This window comes from Drosophila grimshawi, unplaced genomic scaffold, assembly GCF_018153295.1.
Source record: "Drosophila grimshawi isolate 15287-2541.00 unplaced genomic scaffold, ASM1815329v1 contig_1377, whole genome shotgun sequence".
Taxonomy (NCBI): Eukaryota; Metazoa; Arthropoda; class Insecta; order Diptera; family Drosophilidae; genus Drosophila; species Drosophila grimshawi.
The window spans coordinates 23,595,963-23,613,741 of NW_025062900.1; the positions used below are offsets into that span (position 1 = coordinate 23,595,963).

At 40.9% G+C, this 17,779-nt stretch overlaps 2 protein-coding genes and 1 long non-coding RNA gene across 4 annotated transcripts; all 3 read right to left on the reverse strand.

Annotated features, from left to right (window-relative positions):
* Nucleotides 1–718: 718 nt before the first annotated feature.
* LOC6566928 (rutC family protein UK114) lies at nucleotides 719–1,521 on the reverse strand. The gene is made up of 3 exons (XM_001993300.2): nucleotides 1,398–1,521; nucleotides 1,088–1,317; nucleotides 719–933 (listed from the first exon to the last, which is right to left on the reverse strand). Exons 1-3 carry the CDS (start codon nucleotides 1,460–1,462, stop codon nucleotides 812–814), a joined length of 417 nt encoding a protein of 138 aa, XP_001993336.1. The 5' UTR covers nucleotides 1,463–1,521; the 3' UTR covers nucleotides 719–811.
* Nucleotides 1,522–2,991: 1,470 nt separating this feature from the next.
* Nucleotides 2,992–3,446, reverse strand: LOC116805721. Its single transcript, XR_004365356.2, has 2 exons — nucleotides 3,268–3,446; nucleotides 2,992–3,210 (listed from the first exon to the last, which is right to left on the reverse strand). It is a non-coding gene; the product is annotated as an uncharacterized LOC116805721 (long non-coding RNA).
* Nucleotides 3,447–11,809: 8,363 nt separating this feature from the next.
* On the reverse strand, nucleotides 11,810–17,020 carry LOC122322431. 2 transcript variants are annotated; one of them, XR_006246598.1, is made up of 2 exons: nucleotides 15,096–15,115; nucleotides 11,810–11,865 (listed from the first exon to the last, which is right to left on the reverse strand). XR_006246598.1 is itself a non-coding variant. In XM_043214524.1 (2 exons), exons 1-2 carry the CDS (start codon nucleotides 16,303–16,305, stop codon nucleotides 11,852–11,854), a joined length of 333 nt encoding a protein of 110 aa, XP_043070459.1. In that variant the 5' UTR covers nucleotides 16,306–17,020; the 3' UTR covers nucleotides 11,841–11,851. The 2 variants fall into 2 exon arrangements, 1 of the variants encoding a protein (XP_043070459.1); XM_043214524.1 differs by lacking the exon at nucleotides 15,096–15,115 and adding an exon at nucleotides 15,987–17,020 and having other exon boundaries at nucleotides 11,841–11,865.
* Nucleotides 17,021–17,779: the final 759 nt, after the last annotated feature.

A 17,779-nucleotide genomic window follows, 5' to 3' on the forward strand; every position in this document is an offset into this window, starting at 1 on the left:
ACATGGCCAAAAGTTGTGGCGAATGTTGCCAATGATTTATGCAGCAACATTTGATGAAATATAATACAAAAGGCGCACAGCAACAAAAGCAACAACAGCATCAACAAGTACAACAACAATAACGGCCAAAACAAAGATAAATTGCTGGTGCAGCAAATTGTAAACTATATAAGGTTTAAATGCAAAGTTTCGGGCTGTCCTACACTCAAAAAACCAAGTACAGTTTTTTATTCTATAATAAAAACTTGGCTCAAAAACATAAAGCTACAGAAACATTGTTTTAAATTTAGAAATTTAAATAATAACTAAAATTCTTTGAGCTTTGATGTTCGATTAATTTTTTTTATTTAAATCAAAAATATATTTTGTAATATTAAAAACATTTTCTGATACAAAATATATATATATTTTTTTAGCAGTTTGTTTTTTAAGTGTACAAAAGAGTCAAAGTGGCGCTTGTTAATAGTTTTCGCAGCAACAATTAATCAATTGTTGCAAGTGGCGCTGATTTTCGTACATGTGTTCCTTGTGCTGCTGGTTATTTTAAAGACACGAAAGTTGTACAACAACTAAAATACTATCCAGATGAACAAATAAGAACATTTTTCAAATAGCATATTTTGGAATTTGGCTTAATTAAAGAATAGATAAGCGAGTCTTTGACTAATAAACTAATACTCGTCACACGCCCATTTCCACAATAATTGATAACATCGAATTTGACTTTAATTTGAGGTTTTATTAGTTTTGCTTTGGCGTTTGGAATTTCTTATTGTGTTGTTTACGTTCACAGCTTGGATCCCTTTGATGGCTATTCAGTGGTCACGGTGTGGATGTTTCCAGTGAGAGCGATGCACTCAATCTCGACGAGGGCATCCATTGGCAGTTTGGCCACCTGGAAGCAGCTACGGGCAGGGAAATCCTTATTGAACACTGCAAAGAGAGCAGTTCGTCGCAATCGCATCGTAAATGTTTACGATTGTTGTTTGCGTAGTAAAGTTCTTATATTAGAAGTGTTGCCATGACGGCTGATAAGCCAGCAGATGCCGATGCCTTATCGGCGGCAATTGTAAATTGGACTGTTTACCTCGTTTGTACACTTCGTTGACCGCACCAAAGTCGTTGAGATCTTTCAAGAAGACGGTGTTCTTGATGACCTTATCGACGCCAGAATCGGCTGCTTTCAGCACCGCCTCCAGATTTTTGAGCGCCATCTCTGTTTGCTCAGTGGCGCCACCTGGCACCAGCTTCATAGTTGACTTGTCCAGTCCCAAACAGCCAGACACATAAACAGTGCGATCGGCAACAACAGCTTGACTGCAGTAACAACAACAACACCATAATACATATGAATTCACAGATCGAGATCTTTATTTGCTCTTGATTTGCTTACTTACTTGTATGGCGCCACCGGCTTGGCTGCGTTTGCAGTGCTGATAAGTTTACGCACAATTGTCGACATGTTAGCTAATATGTTTCTACGTATTTCACGCACCTGTTGCTTGTTTCTTGACTTCAAGCTGACTGACTATTTTTCACTTGACACTGCGAACTGCTATCAGCGAAAGCTTTCCGCAGCGCTCTCACTTTGTTCGCTCTCTTCAGATGTACACACTTTGCAACACTGTCCAACATGAGCTTTATGAACTCAATAGTTTTTAAATCTTTAACACTTTACAGCACTAAATGCATGAGCTTTTCATTAAATATGTGCATATTTTTTGTGTTGTTTTTGGTCAATTGGGTCGCAGACACTTTCTCTAGCAGCAGCAGCCAATATTTGATTTAATGCATGCCACGTCACTTCATGCGGCGGGCACGCCTTCCTCGCCCCGGCTAATTATTTATTATATTTGGCAATTGCTGTCTGTCAGTCGCTGTCAGTGAAGAAAGCACCGTTGCCAGAATTTTTACGCATGCCAAAATATGAAGCTCCATAATTATTATTATGCGATCTCCAGCTCGAAAATGTGGTTAGGGTCTTAATCTTCTTGACTTTCTGCCAGGAAAAGGCAAAAACAAAGACGAAGGAGAAGGAGAAAAAGAAGGAGAAGACGAAGAGGCTGGGTGCAGTTCTGCACCAGTGCTGGGCAGGCGTAGGTGCAACGCAGAGCACACAGAACACGCCCTGAAAAACACGCCTGCCCCAAAAAGATTGATTGCAGTCGCTTTGCTGCATTGGGGCAACCCACGAAGATGCAACGCTCAAGAAGAAATTCTTTTGTTGCCCTGCAGCGTTTTAATGTCGCATTTTAGCGCATTAATTACTTTATGATCCACTTTATGCGCATAAAATATGCGCACCATAAACTGCCTTTATTTTCATAAAAAAAATAAGCAATTTGCAGAGCATCCTCGAAAGCGTCGTGGGTGTTGACTGACTGACTGAAACTTCAGACTGAATAAACTTTGCACAGTTCAAATTGAGCATATTCTACATTGATATTAATTAGTGGAGAGTAGAGCGTGGAGAGCTTGTGGAATTGATTTATACGCATATATATATAATTTCCTTATATCGCATGCCATATAATGATAGCCTTTGGCATTTACAAACAATTTACATTAAATGCTTTAATAAATAAAGCTTTAAATAAGCTACAGCCAATGCAGCCCATATAATTAACATTGGGCCCCACTCCAGCAATAACAATAATAAATTGCCTCCGAACTGGGAAGGTGCAAACGCAAACGCAAAAGCAAAAGCAAAAGGGCAACAAAGAGTGGAGAGAAGAGAATCGCAAACAGCAAACGGCAAAACAGGAGAACAAGTTGCAGTTGCAGTTGCGGCCGCACTGGAAGCAGGTCAATATTTATGGCACTTGTCTTTGGCTGCAGTCAAAACCCAAACAAAGATCCTATCGAAGATGAAAACGTTGCTTAGTTTTGCTGATTTTTTCCTCGCACATCTGCAGAAACTTTCCCTTTTCATTTTCCCCCCATTTGTTGCAACTCGTCATTAAATGCTGCCCATTTTTTTACTGTCTTAAATAACTTCATTTGTTTAAGGCTTTATTGGGGCTTTATTAAAGCGCCGCAAGCGGCTGCTTGTCGCTGCTGGAGTTGAAACTGTGGCAGGAACTGCTGCTGCTTCGGCAAATTGCAACAATTTCTCAGGCTTCACTTGCTGCTCCCGCCAGTCTCGCATTGAGACTAGTCTCTCAGCCACTATAATTTGCATGTGATTTTTATGGCTCGGCGATTTACTGGCTAAAATATTTGATTTTAATTTGCTGCGTAATTGTTGGGTTTATTATTATAGCTTACCGACCAGAACCTGAGCTGTAGATTGGAGTTCTAGGATTCCAACACTAGCCTATTAGCGTACGGATTTATGTTTATGGCTTCATATTGACACGGCCCAAGGCCAAACAATGGGCCAAACAAGTTCGACCAGCCCCCAAAAGAGTGGGCGAGTGCGATGTCGTAAATTTAAATAACAACTATTTCAATATCGAAATCTAGTTAACTCGAGGCTTGAAAGCGAAACCAAAGGAGACTTTGACAAACTACAAATAATAATATATATATCTGTAGTTTTAAGGTATTTGTTTTCTCTTTAGAACTGAGTATTTGCCCATGTTACATTTTTGCTCCCAACAATCGGTCAAAGCCATCCACAGCCTTAACTTGGTCAAAACTGCACCGATTTCCACCTCTCTAAAATAATACTAAATTTGAGAATACGATTTTCGCTCGAAATTCATGTTTAAAGGCTGTTCCGACAATATCATTCTTATCGCGTATTATTTATATAATCTCTCGTGTGGTGCATCTGGGCAAACAACAATCAATAAGCCGCACTTAAGCGCAGCCACGCCCACTTGCCAACAGTGCACTTGTGAACATATATGAATGTGTGTCTGCCAAATATTTGCCCCTGCCAATAATTCAATTAACTTGGCAATAGCAAAGAGACTTGCAACACCAAAACAGAGCCCTGAGGCGGGGGGCTGCAACACAGAGCCTGGTCCACCTAATATCAACAACACATTTATTTCACAATTGGCGCACATTAATCAATGGCAAAGGCAACAACGGAGTCAGATTGCCTCCGAATCGGAGTGCCACAAAACAAGTACCTATACATAAATGGCAACTGGAGAGGACCGCAATTAGAAGCAGATTAATAAGCCGCCCAGTGGCAATAGGCTGGGCTGCTGCTGCTGCTGCTGCTGGTGGTGGTGGCCCACTGGTTGTGGGGGCTCAGCGCTCAGGTGCAGGCAACGCCTTGAAATTGCCTTAGTGGTTGTCATCCTCTCTCGCTTAGTTTTCAGCTCGTGGGTCGAATTACAACTGCGTCCGTCTGGGATTGTGGCCCACTTTAATTGCACTTTTCATACTTGTTAATTTTTCAATTTTGCTTGACCACCGACGGTGGCCAGTTGCCAAATGTCGAACGACTCGGAATACTCGTGGACCCCACACATAGATACTAGTACAGGTGGACAGGTGGACAGGCGGAGCGATCTCTCCCGGCTCTCCCAGCTGACCCAGCGATTGCAAATGCACAGCGGGCGCAGCTGTTGTCTGTGGGGGCGCCTCGTCGCCGCATTTGGGCCAAATTAATTGCAAGCGATTAAATTTCAAATTTTCCATGCCAGCTCCATATTCCAACTATCCAGAGTCAGTTGCAACAACAACAGCAACAACAACGACAAAAACAACACATCGACATTCGCTTCCGTGCTGCGAGTTTTGCGTGCAACATTTTTTACCGGAGCCTGCCTCCGTTTGGTTTGCCCACCTCATAAAGTGAAAATCATTAGTTTTCATTTGTGGCGTTTAGGGCGTGTGCCGCCCGCTGCACTGCTGGCCACAAAATTGTCGTGCAACTGTTTTGCATTGCAAATCCAAATGCAACTCCAAGTGCAATTTTCACTTGCGTCGTCGCGTCAACTTGTATTTTTTCTTAGCTTTTTGGTGCTGCCTCAAGTCGCTGCCGTGGCAGTTGCATGTCAGCCCCAGTCATGTGTGTTCTCCTGTGGCGAGCTTAGCACAGCTTAGCTATCGATGCTATTACAAATACCCTGTAACATAATATCCACTTGAAGTGGGTGTGATGATGTTATAAAAGTAAGCTGCCATTTTTTTGACAAGTCAGCTTGTGACTATATATATCATTTACTATATAGTATATATAGTATACAGATTTGAGATCTATTATCAATCGGCCTAATAGGGTATCTCGCAGTCAGGCACTCTGAGCGTTGGCAATTGTGATTTTGTGGTAATTAAAAGCATTTGCTGTTGCCCTATGACAGCTTCAGTGGATAGCAAATAAATTCCACATATGTTTGTATATTTGAAAGGCAGCCAAGTGGGCAGCAGATATTTTATATAGCAATGGCTTAAAGTTGAAAGGTTTCGACAGACTTCATGGTATATCGAATAGACTGAAGGAGCAGGAATATAAACTAGCTGCCAACATTTAAAACTTTAAGTTTGATTAGATAACTGCAAAAACTGAAGAAAATGTAGATGAAGTATTTGGCTTAGAAAGATTAAAATATATTATCTCGTATTGAATATTCTAATAGATTGCCAATCAATACAATATTTGTTTGAAAATCCACAATTTGAATAAATGCAAATTCAATTGTAATTCATTCAATACTTATTTCTAACTGAAGCCCAAACACAACAAGCAAAAGCAGACTCGCCATGTGAAACTTAGCGGCAACTAAACCTTTGGGAAAACTATTTAGTTGGTCTTTAAGTAACCCACAGCGGAAAGTCAAGTTCAAGTATCAAAGTTCAAGTCATAACTCGTCGTTTTGGGCTCATCATCATCATTATTACCATCAAGCCGAGCCGAGAGCAACACATATAAGTAACAAAGAATCGAGAAGCGTTGCACTAAATCAAGCCCACATAGTTTGAGAGCTTGGCCAGCATCAGTTTTAGACAGCTTCCACACAGTAGTCCACTGGGCACAGGGGCACTCAGGGGCACACACACACACACAGATGTGCACAGAAGCCGCGCAGTTCGAAGAGTCGCTGAGTCAACGTCAGCAGCGGCATCAACAGCATCATCATTAAAGCCTGGCCAAGATAAACACACGCCAAGGCGCAGCCCGAACATGTGTTGCCTGTCGAAGCCCAAAGAAGCGGGGCCAGAGCTATGAGGCCCACAGGTTCCTTCCTATATTATTACCCTGTATCAACAGAGAATGGGGGTATATTATTATAATTGTTCAAATCCAAGACCAAGACAGAAACTTTATCTTTGTCGAGTCCATGTATTTTAGTGTGTCCAAGTTGTTTCAAATTTCACAAGTATAGCATAATAACTACAAAAAGTCATAGAGTATCTTCTAGTCGTCCACTTCTCTCTACTTGGTTTTTTATTTATTTTTGTGCAGTTTTTTGTTGTTAGTTTGTAGTTTTGTGCCTGCTATTTGGTAGCAAGAACGGACACAAGCGCACATAAATTTTAAATATCACAACTTGGCCTAGGCCAAGGAAGATGCCAGCCGGAACAATGGTTTTGGCCACAATACCATATTTGGCAATATCTGGGCAACTTGGAGGTCTTCTGCCCCAGAACGGCTGCCAGTGTGTAATGCAGTTTGTACGCTTTTTTATTGACCTGTGCTGCACATCTCGAATGAGGGCCGCCTCATTAGACTCACAGCCTCAGGGTCTTGCTGCTGGTGCTGGTGCATCGCTGCGTATGAGTAATCTTCAACAGTTGTTAAGTCTGTGTGAGGTGGTGTGTGTGTGTGTATGTGTGTGTGGTTTGTGTGTTACTGCTCGATTTACACGGCTGAAAGGATTAATTCGTTACCAATTTGTTATAATATGCAGTCATAGCGATAAATCTATTAATTAAGCTGACGGTTGTTGTTCCCCTCACTGTGGCTACTCTCAGTGTGTGTGTGTGTTTATATGTGTGTGTCTTTGGGGATTTTGCAGCTGAAAAATTACAACGCTTTTTTACAAATTCGCTGTGGTTACTTTGAGCATCTGTGTGTGAGTCTCGATCTGTGTCTGTGTGTGTGGCTGGTGTGTAAATTTGTTAAAATTTAAAGCAGTGGGTGGCCTGTAAGTGGAAATGAGCAAATAAAACCATTTTATGAATCAACATTAATTTTGAATACCCTGTAATTTCAATAAAACGTGCATATCTGTGAACTGAATTGGGAAAACATTTCACTACAATTTAATCTTGTTTTTTTATGATTTTCTTTACAATTAATTCTTAAACAATCTTAAGCATGTGTTAATAAAATAATTGTAACTATTTAAAAAGGTTTTCACTGGTTTCAGGTGAAGTAGTTTTTTGTTATTTACATTTCGATATATTTTTGTTCAGAAAGAGATTTAAAGCGTCCGTCCAGTCAGCTATGAAACTATTTGTGACCATATTTAATTGACAACCATTGCATACAGGGTATTGCATAGTCGAGTAGCTGTTTGACGTGCTCTTGTTTATAATAAACCAATTGTGGGCAATAATATAACAACAATAACAACAACAACTTTGAACTACTGTGCAACGTGGTGTGTATAAATTTGCCAAATTAAAAAGCGACTGCAGGCAAGGAGTCGGCAGCGTTTGGACAGAGGGACAACTGTGGCGGGTAGCCACCCACCGGACGCATGGATGACGCAACAGGGTGCCCAACTGTGTGTTGCAGGCAGCGCCAGCGACAGCAAGAGCAAGAGCGAGAGGGAGCGAGTTACATCGTCTATAAATAAAACGTGTGCCAGAGTAAATCAAAACAACAAACACGAATGGCGAACATGTGGCGCTGTTGCCTGTTGGAACTGGAACTGAAGCTGGAACTGGAGCTGGGCGATTGGCAAGTTGGCAGCTTGGCAGCTAGCCAGGCGCTAGCCGGGATCAAGTGGGAGCCGACTCTGGGTGTGGTCGCCTGGGCGGTCGAGTATGTGATATGGCGTCAATGTTTTGAGCTCTAACTCTGACTCCGACTCTAGTTATGCGAACGGATTTGGATTTGTCATCTTCCCCCCAATGCGTCTATAACATAAATATTGTTACGCATTTTTCAGTTGACTGACTCGGGAATCGGGCTGCAGTTGTTGTTGCAACTGGGAACGGCTGCCTTCCCTGAAGACAATGCGCTCGTAATGTGCTGCCTGCGATAGCTTTGATCTGAGCGCCGGTTGTCAACATCTTATTCCGGTCCTGACATGATTGATTTTTCATGTTGTCCACTACAGCTTCATCGCTGAAATTTGTTATTGCTGCTGCTCGATGACTTTCCAAAAATATTTTACTTACTCCGCATACCATTGGCATACATTGTACAACAGCAGGAATACCCTGCAGACATATTGAAACGCATTATTTGAACATTTATAAATTGAATTCAAATATATATTATACGAGTATATTTTCTCTAACGTTTTCATAACATTTTTAATTAACAGAATAACCGTTGACTGATCTCTGATTGGCTTTCCCCATAGAAATTGGACGAAGAGCTCTCTGTTAACATCTTCCTCTCACGTCAGATGGCGAATTTGAACAATGATTGTGCATCAGCATCAACAACAAAAGCAATAACAATATTAACAGTAAATACTTTTAGCGGTAAAAGTGTCTTAAAATGTGGGTAAGTAATTGAAATTTATTGTGGCAAGTTGTTTTTGCTGTTGTTGTGACCTGAATGAAAATGTTGAGCAAATGATTTTGTTTGATGTTGCAGGCAAACATCAGAGAGAATGTGGCCGCTGCAACGAACACGTTGCATGTTGCTGTTTAGGCCCAGCCACGAATGGATTATGTTAGTGGAGCAATCAATCGGCTATATAAGGCAGGCGCGAACTGAAGAAAACACTTAGCGTGCCAGACAATTTCATTTGGCTTTATACATGACCAAAATCAGAGCGGTGAGAAGTTTTGCCCCATCCTGGGAAACAATTTAACTGTTAGAAGCTGAAAGGTGTTGATATGGAGGCGTCTCATCTGCCGCTGCTGCTGATGCCTCTGCTGCTGCTGCTGCTGCTGCTGCTGCTGCTGCTGGGAAAACTTATTGATATGGGGGCTTCCTTAGCCTTGGCAAAGGCGACACAAACTGCGCTTTTTCTGCGCTTTACGATTTGCGCCCAATTTTGGTAGCCCGATTTGTCACGATGTGTTTATTTTTTTTTTTTTTGTTTGTGTTTGATTTTGTAGTTTTTTCTCCCTTTTTCTTGCCGTGAAGTTGGACCTTATTTTTTGCGCCTGCCGCTCTGCAAAACTGGGAAGACAAACAAATTGGTCTGTAGTTGAAAATTGACAAGAATTTCGTGACTTTGTCACCTTCTTTTTTGCTGTTGCTGTTGCTGTTGCCAAAGAGACTCTTTGCAACGCCCTCGTAGGCAACGTTGCGCTGCTTTCCTTCCTTTTCGACCCACCGCTCGTTAAGTGGCAGTCAGCGCGTGCGCATTGAAGTCGCTGGCTGCAGTGACTCCGACTCCAACTCCAACTTCGAGTTCGACTTCGACTTGCATTACAGCTTCAACTTCAACTCCTTGCCAGCTCCAGGGCTTCCAAAGAGTACCCAAAATCCAAATCTCGACTGCCGATTGGCGTTGCTGCAGCGTCCCCCTCCCAAAATCACTTCATCATCAGGCGGGTTTTCGGTGCATTCTAAAGTCAAAGCAGCGACTGCCAACTGCAACTCTTGTCAGATTTATTTGTTGCTGTTCCTTTTGGCCAGGTTGTACAGTTGCAAATGCTCTTAATAATGGCCATAACCACTCCGTTACAAAGGCTGTATAAATACAGATTCTCAATGGAAAAAATAAAAGTAGAAGATGTCCTACATAATATTTTTATGCAAATAGACTGGATGCAGCATTAAATTTGTCAAGTTATCCTAAAGCAAATAATATAATTTAATTAGCCGATTTTATTTAATCATTAATCTGGAATAACTGGTAGCTAATAGCTCATCAAAATCAAATAGTTTCAAATGTATAGGAGAAAAATGAGAATTTTATATAATCAGCATGCAAATATGTTTTGTCAGATTAGGTATTGAATGGAAGGCTAATAAATGATGGCTTTTAAAACTCTATAACCAAACCAGCAGTGGAAGGGCATTTCTTGAACGGCTTGTTGAAGATTTCGGCTGCAGTTCATTTATTTCATTTGTCTGTTGACTTTTGTTTTTGTACGCTGGGCGCTGTACCTGTAACCTTTTGCACTTGGTACCCTTTTCTTATTTTATTTATTTATTTCTTCATTTTTTCAATTTAATGATTGTTTTTCGGTGCCCTGACAGTTACAAGGAGCTGCAACATGGACAGCACAGGACGGCGACAATTTCCAAACTTTAAACTGTGAAAAGTTTTTTCGTTTTCCGCTTTTCGGTTTTTGTTTGTTTTTTTTTTTTTTTGCTTTGTGCAGCTATGGAGGGAACATCAGGTGGGAACGCCCCCAAAATGTATTTGGAATATAGTCGAGAGCTGACTTTGTCTCATTTCAATTCAATTGTTATGGCTTATGGTCAGGCCAGCCTGATAACTTGGTCAATGCGCGCAAATTGACCAAATTGAGATTGAGACTGGCAACGCGACTGAAACGGGGCCCCACAGGCAAAGTTCGTGTCGAGCCGAGTTGCAGTGACACCAGCAAAAACAACAAGCACAACAACATCAGTAACTGCATCAATAATATTGTTGCCTCTTTTTTGGGTCAGCAGCCAAAACAGCAGCTATGCTGCTGCCTCTGACTGCCCACAGACCACCCCTCCCGTGCCCCTCGTCTGTCGCCTTGTTTTCCTTTGCCGCATTATGAGTTGACATTAGAGAACATGGCCAAGGCGCAACTTTAACATCGTAGCAATGCCATCGCCCTAAACTGACCCCATTGTACCTCGTTCATCGTTCTTTATACTCCTCCATGTTGCATTGTTGTTATTGCTCCTCTTTGGCTTTGGCCAATTTGCTGCAATTGCATTTCCAAGTGCTGCCAGTGCTCTCCAAGTGTGCCACTTTGCCAAGTTCGTTTGGGAGCAAACTAAAGGCAACAACAGCTACGCTTTCCTCCGCAATCAACAAATAAGCAACCTAAGTCAATATTTGTGGAAAATGTGGCGAAATGAGGTCATGTGATGCAATCTGTGAACTTGCAACCGTTGGAGCTTGCAACGCGGTCGCCAATACAGTTGCCAATGACGGCTTATGAGTGTGTGAATGCAATTTGTGCTTAGAGGACCCGAATGGCAATAACATATTCAATTCAGTTGATATGCAGAGCAACGATTGCAAACACAGCTCAAAAGGTCATCGAATAAGTAAAGTGGTCTATATAACCCAAAGATGCTCCACATGGATATGAATATACAAAAATACATATGTATGAGAGACACATTTGAAAATATTGAAGACTTTGGTATCTATTATAATAGAGAGCTTATTATATATATATTGTATATTTCAATGATATGTTTGGCTGCCACTGTCGTCGACCATCTATCAATGGCATAGTTATTACAATAATATTAAAGGTAAAAGAAAATCCAACTATTTAATAATCGTATATAAATCGTGAATTTAGTTTATTTTAGGTACTCTAGTTGAACTTTTCTTTGGTTGTTGTATGTAGCCATATAAGTATTGGAAGATCACTAATCGAATTTGAAGGCAAGATTTTGCCAACTTTCCACTCATTATAAATGCCAATGGTTTTGACAGTTTTTGCCAGCGATGTCAGTCTGGGTTCATCGGTGCATCTCAATGGAACTCGAAATGGCCAAAGCACTTTCCATCTAATCGCAATAATGCCAGGAAAACTGGCAGTCAAGCAGGCAAAATCAAAATCTAAAATCCAAACGGTTGTATGGGATCTGCCTTATATGATATCAATAAGGTATTAAGCCACCAGCCCATTAGCAGATCGACCCTGCGAGATGAGGTAGGCATTAGTAGTTGTTGTTGTAGATGGCAGTAAGTTGGAGGTGGAGTACGAGAAGCTGCTTGTACCAGCTACATATGTCAACACCATGAACTTGAAACTTTGCAGCCAGTTGCAAGTTGGCTAAAAGCGTTTTGTATTCTAATTAGATTGTCAACGGCACGACAACAACCTCATTTTGCTCAAAATGCCGGGGCACACACAGAGATTTGCATTAGCGCCAACCATGAAGCCACTACTCGGACTTCTGGCTCCACTCGACTCGACTTGGTTTCGGTAGACAAAAATCAGCATAAAGCTTGGAGTTGCTGCTGCTGTTTTTGCTGTTGCTTTGGGGGCAGGTTTGAAGTTCATTAACATGCACAGGTTAATTACCGTTGTTGTTGCTGCTGCAGCAAGGAAATGAGCCATTAGAAAAAGAGGCTCATAGCGCCGCAGTAGCCAAAGCGACGATAAAATGGCTAAAAGCACACATAAAAAAAACAGACACAAAGACACATGTAAAGTGTCCCTCCATCTGTGTGTGTGGCTGTGTGTGTGTGTGTGGGGGCGGGGGGACTTTGACAAATGCCCAAGAAGTTGAACGTTGGTTTTTTGTTTGCCTGCTACATGCAAAATGTTGCACTGATAAGCCAGCAACGGTGGCAAAGCCAATGCCACTGAAGTCATCCCGTTTGCCGCAGCGGTAAATGAGCTGGCAAAACATTGCAGACAGGAGAGTCACCAAGAGGCACGATCATTAAAACAAAAGCGGCGACAATAGCCACAGCTAATGCCACAAGTAGGAACAGCAGCAGCAGCAGCAGCAGCAGCAGCAGCGGAGCCATCACTGACAAACCATGACCAACAAGCCAAGAGCAGTTGCCAACATTTGCCAAGAGTCGGCTCCACCAAGTTAGCCTCTTTGGCTCTTGGTGTTGGATTGCCTTAAACGATCCGCGTGAATAACTAATTTCAATGGAAGCTGCTTGCTGCCTGCACACGCGCGCCTCTTAACATTTATCACCCACCATCGGCCATTGCCAGGAGCCCGGCCAGCTGCCTCCTGGCTCCATTCGAGCGGGCTCCCCCGCCTAAAAAACAGTCCGAGACAATGCAACAGTTTTTATGCTCCATGAGACAGCAAAGTAACAACAAAGCATTCTGAAATAACAACAAAAAAATGTTTACTGCTTTCAGTCTTAAAAAGGAGTGCGTAGGACAGGCAAATTCATGCATATTGCGTCTAATGAGCCTCAAAGAAAAATAAACTGGAAAAAACTGTTTTCAATAAACAAAAGCAATTTATAGAAACAGAAAAAGATTTTGTGAGACGGATTTTTTGAAGGCATTAAGAACTAAATAATTTAATTCAAATTTATTTGCTTTGACGGCTGTGAGGAAGGTTCAGCTATATAGAAAGGTTCATTGTCCAAATATTATTCATGTTGTAAGGATAAATTATTAAGAAATCATATTGAATTAAACTCGAACTTCTATTAAATAATAAAGGCAAGTAACTTACGTTAAATGATGTGCTAAATTCACAAATAATAATATTAAATATTTTAGCATTTGGCATATAGAGAATCTACCAATTCAGGTCAACCTATAAGGGTAATTTAACACATTTTAATCTGTAATCAATACAACTATCTGATACATAAATACTAATTTTTAAATGAACTTTTAGTCAAACAGATTTCATAGATTTGGAGTCCCCATATTTTAAATATGAACTTTATCAAATGACATATTTGTGCTTTAAAACCGCCATCACAGCAATGACAGCATAAAACTTGTAATATTAATCCCTACAGCTTGTCATAATACACACCAAAACCAAAAAATTCAAATAAAACACAGTGCTAACATTTAATGCTCGTGTTGAGCACATCACGTTGCAGCCTTTCTGGTATAGTATCTTGTAAAGTAAACTTGTTATATGCCTCAACTCTGAACTTATTGCATGCATCGTTTGGTTTTGTCTATGCCCACTCAGCTCTTGTACCAGGAACTCACAGCACGTGCAGTCTGGAGAGAAACAGACAGACAGACGGACAGACACACATCAAGCTAATTAAGCATACTTCAATAAAAAACCCACAAAAGCATCATAGAAAACGTGGGCCAAACAGCACACATGAAGCACGCTGTAACTGAAGTTAAGGTTGAGGAGCTGAAGCTGGAGCTGGAGCTGGAGCTGGAGCACCCACAGAGCGTGGCACGCGATAATCAATCAAAAGCCATTAAAGCCAAACGTTTTTCAAAAACTGAATTTCCAAAACAAAGCAGGCACAAAGACAATGAATCAAAGTAGAAAGCATTTCATCAGAAGTAGTACACAGTAACGGGGCCCAAAAGGAGTGGCAAAAATCATCTACGCATACAGCATCGACTGTCTGTCAAGACAAGTTAAAGATCAAAATCGAGAAATTTATACAAAAAAAACCAAAAAAAAAAACAGAAATAAACGTGAAAAAATAGTAAAACAAGATCAATAGAGCACGAGCCTGACTGGTTAGCTAGATGGATGGAGAGCAAACACACAGTTGCAGTTGCAGATGATTGACGGAATTAGAATAATCGCATGAAATAACGTTTATTATTAAATGACCCAGTTAAGGCCATTTGGGCCTTCAAGTGAAAAGTGAAGGCGTCCCACATCACAAGAATGTCGCAACAGTCTGGATGGAGTCTGATCTCTGTTGACTGTATGCAGTCTGGGGTCTGCCAATGTCGCTCAGACTTTGGCAAATGCAAATTTCTGCATTCGTTTTTGCTGCTTTGGTGCAACTTTCTAAATGAAATTCCAATCGCATGCCGTCTCTCTCGCACGCCCCATTCGCCATCTCGCTCGCTGCATGTGTGTGCAAAATTAAAGAAATAATTTCAAGCGAAAATATACAAATTGATTGTCACCTGGCAGGCGAGCGAGTTAAACCTTTTTGGCAGCGCCTTGGACTAAATCAAAGCACCTTTCTCCGTTTATCGGCCAAACACTTAGCCATGGCTAATACATATAAATTTTAGCATAGTGCCACACGGTGCACACGTGTGTGCCTCATATGTACAACATTGCCTGGCATTGGGCAGCCGGTGGGCTCAATTAGAGACGCGTCCGCAAATTGCTTTGCACTTTTATTGTCGCCAGCTGACGACGTCTCGAGGATATACATTTTGTGGCATGGCATTTTGTCGCGACACTTTCAACGTCTCTGGTTATCCCCCCAACTCACCGCGCCAATCAGTCACTCAATTGTGATCGTCCGCGTAATTGTCTTTGACAAGCTACGCAGCCTGCAATTCCCAGTTGCAACTCCTTGTTGGCATTTTGTTTGACTTGGATTAAGTTAAAGAGCATTGTTTAAAATTCCAATCATTGTTTACTAAACACTCATTCGTTCGCTTGCTGCGATCATCTTCCCCACTTTGCCTGTTCATCACCCAATCGCAGTTAACCTTGCCTAATCCTTTTAACCAGTACCAACAATGGGACTGTAGTTTGTGCCGAAATTATCAATGCAAACATAATAATAATAATAAATAATAATTATTATAATAACATAGATTTATTGTGTGTTCAAATATATATATTTAAATATAGGTTAAACTTGTCAATGGAGTTGAAATGTTGGCTAGTTACTCAAAGGTGACTTTGGCGTAATTTAAAATACATTTAAGAAATGCATTAATTATTAAATTAATTGTAATTTGGTATTTATCCAGCGATAGATAACAAAGAGTTAATTTATTGTATGTATGTGTAATAAATCACAACCTACAAATCTGTTAGATGAAAGCGTCTTAGGCATAGGAATATATAACTAAAGCCACAAGTCTTTTATTGCTTATTCACGATATACTATATCTAAAGTTAATGGCTCGATTACTATGGCTTATGTGCGAGCTATTTAAATTTATAGCACCCTTAGGTAAAGCAACAAAAGGTTTAGTCAGGCTCTAGACACGGCTGGGTTTATGACAACTTTTACCCATTTGACAACAATTTCATTGGTGCTTCATGTTCATCATGGGTGCACTTGTGAGATGGGCAAATGCAGACATTGGTCGTTGCTTGTATTATTCCACACACACACACACACACACACACAGACGTACACACATACCGCATCCTGTACCCCAACGCCCTCTTCGGACCAGCAGTAAATGGCATTTGGTAGTTTGAGCATGCAAAAATGATTTTATTGTTGTCCAAAAGTCGATGCAGGCACTGGGAAAACTCCTCTCGTCGACAGTGACTACGTCACTTCCATGTCCACGTCCACGTCCATATCCACATCCATATCCATGTCGAAAAGGTGGCCCCCAGGCGATCTCTTGAGCAGTTTTCGGCCAAATATTAGCACACAATTCGATTTTGCATGCAATGGCAGGTAGTAAATTTTTACGAGTGCAAGTGGCGAGTTTTTCTTCATGACTCTCCATTTGGAGTCGGGGCCAGCATCTCCTGGGTTTTATGTGGCCATGGCCACAGGCAGCTGCGCTTTTCGCTTTCACCTGTTGGCTGCAGTTATGTAAAATCTACTGTCAAATTAATGGTGATTTATATGTGGACCATAATTTGCACTTTGAATGTATATGGCCAAATGTTTTGTAGCCTTAAACTGTTTAAGTTCCTTAACCGCTTAATGTATATCTCGGATTAGGTGTATGCGGGTGAAAAAGGAGTGTTTTATGGCCAATAATATTAACATAGCTCAGCTTACAATCGAGTGGAATATCTTTGGGCCTTAGGCATAGATCTGACATTGACAAAATAAAATCAATGCTCGGAATTTCCGTAGTTGTGAAAGTTATCTATGGAAAGTAAGAAATTTCTTTTGCTTCTCTGATAAAATTCCATTTCAAATATTTGAGTTGAATATTTTACAAGTATCCAAAGTGTCTTCAAATCTTCAAATCAGGAAAAGGAAGTTCTCAGAGATCTGACCCAGTCCCGGGCTCGCTCCTAGCCCACTTTAATTATTATGAAGACTTATTGCTTTAATCTCTGGGAACTTTTCTTAAAATTCAAAGGCTTGAATGATAAATGCAGTCTGCTAGCTGTCGATCCCACACAATTAATGGTTAACTGAGGGAAAACTTTGGCTTGAACACAGCTTTTGTTTTAAAGTAAGCTTCCCATCTCCTTCACTCTCTTTCTTGTTCTCTCTCTCTAACTAACACTATCGCTCTCTAAGCAAGACTTTCAACTAAAAGCATTTCTCCATACACATTACATGACAGCCGATTTGTTGTTATTATTACTGTTGTTGTTCTTGTCGTCAGTGGTGTGGGCTTACATAGTTTTGAACATGTGTGAATCGAAAATGCCCATTACAAAGCGAATTCACTTTCACTATCCATGTGCATTCCAAGAATTCCGCTTCTATCATAGAAAAACAGCCACCTCATAATTCTGTCTGAAATCCTTCACATTTGAGCTTTTCATCTTAAAGTTTTGTGGCTTGTATCGGTTAAGTGAGGATCATGTCTCCGACTTGGGAAAACTCAGTCCAAAATTGACTAGTAGCATTGTAGATATCCACTTCAGTCTCGTGTCGTTCTTTTGTTAGTTTTGAGGGTATGGAAATCGAACTATCAGAATAGGAGCTACACTCGGATTCCATTGAGAGCGTTGCGCGTTCCTCTGTTCCATATCTACCACTCTCGAATTTGTGATCGGGTTCCCTGAAGTAATCAGAGGAGTCGGCTAACTCATGATCTGATTGGCTACTATGATGCTTGAAGGGCCTGCCGGTAAAAAGTACTTCCAAATGATATTTGGGATTCAGTTTTTTCTTTGAGTCTGCAGTTTGGTTTCTTTCTTTCTTCTCGAACCACCTAGAACTCAAAATATATGGCAAAATTCGGCCTGTTCTTAACTGCTCTGCATTATTTTGACCTGATGAGCTATAGT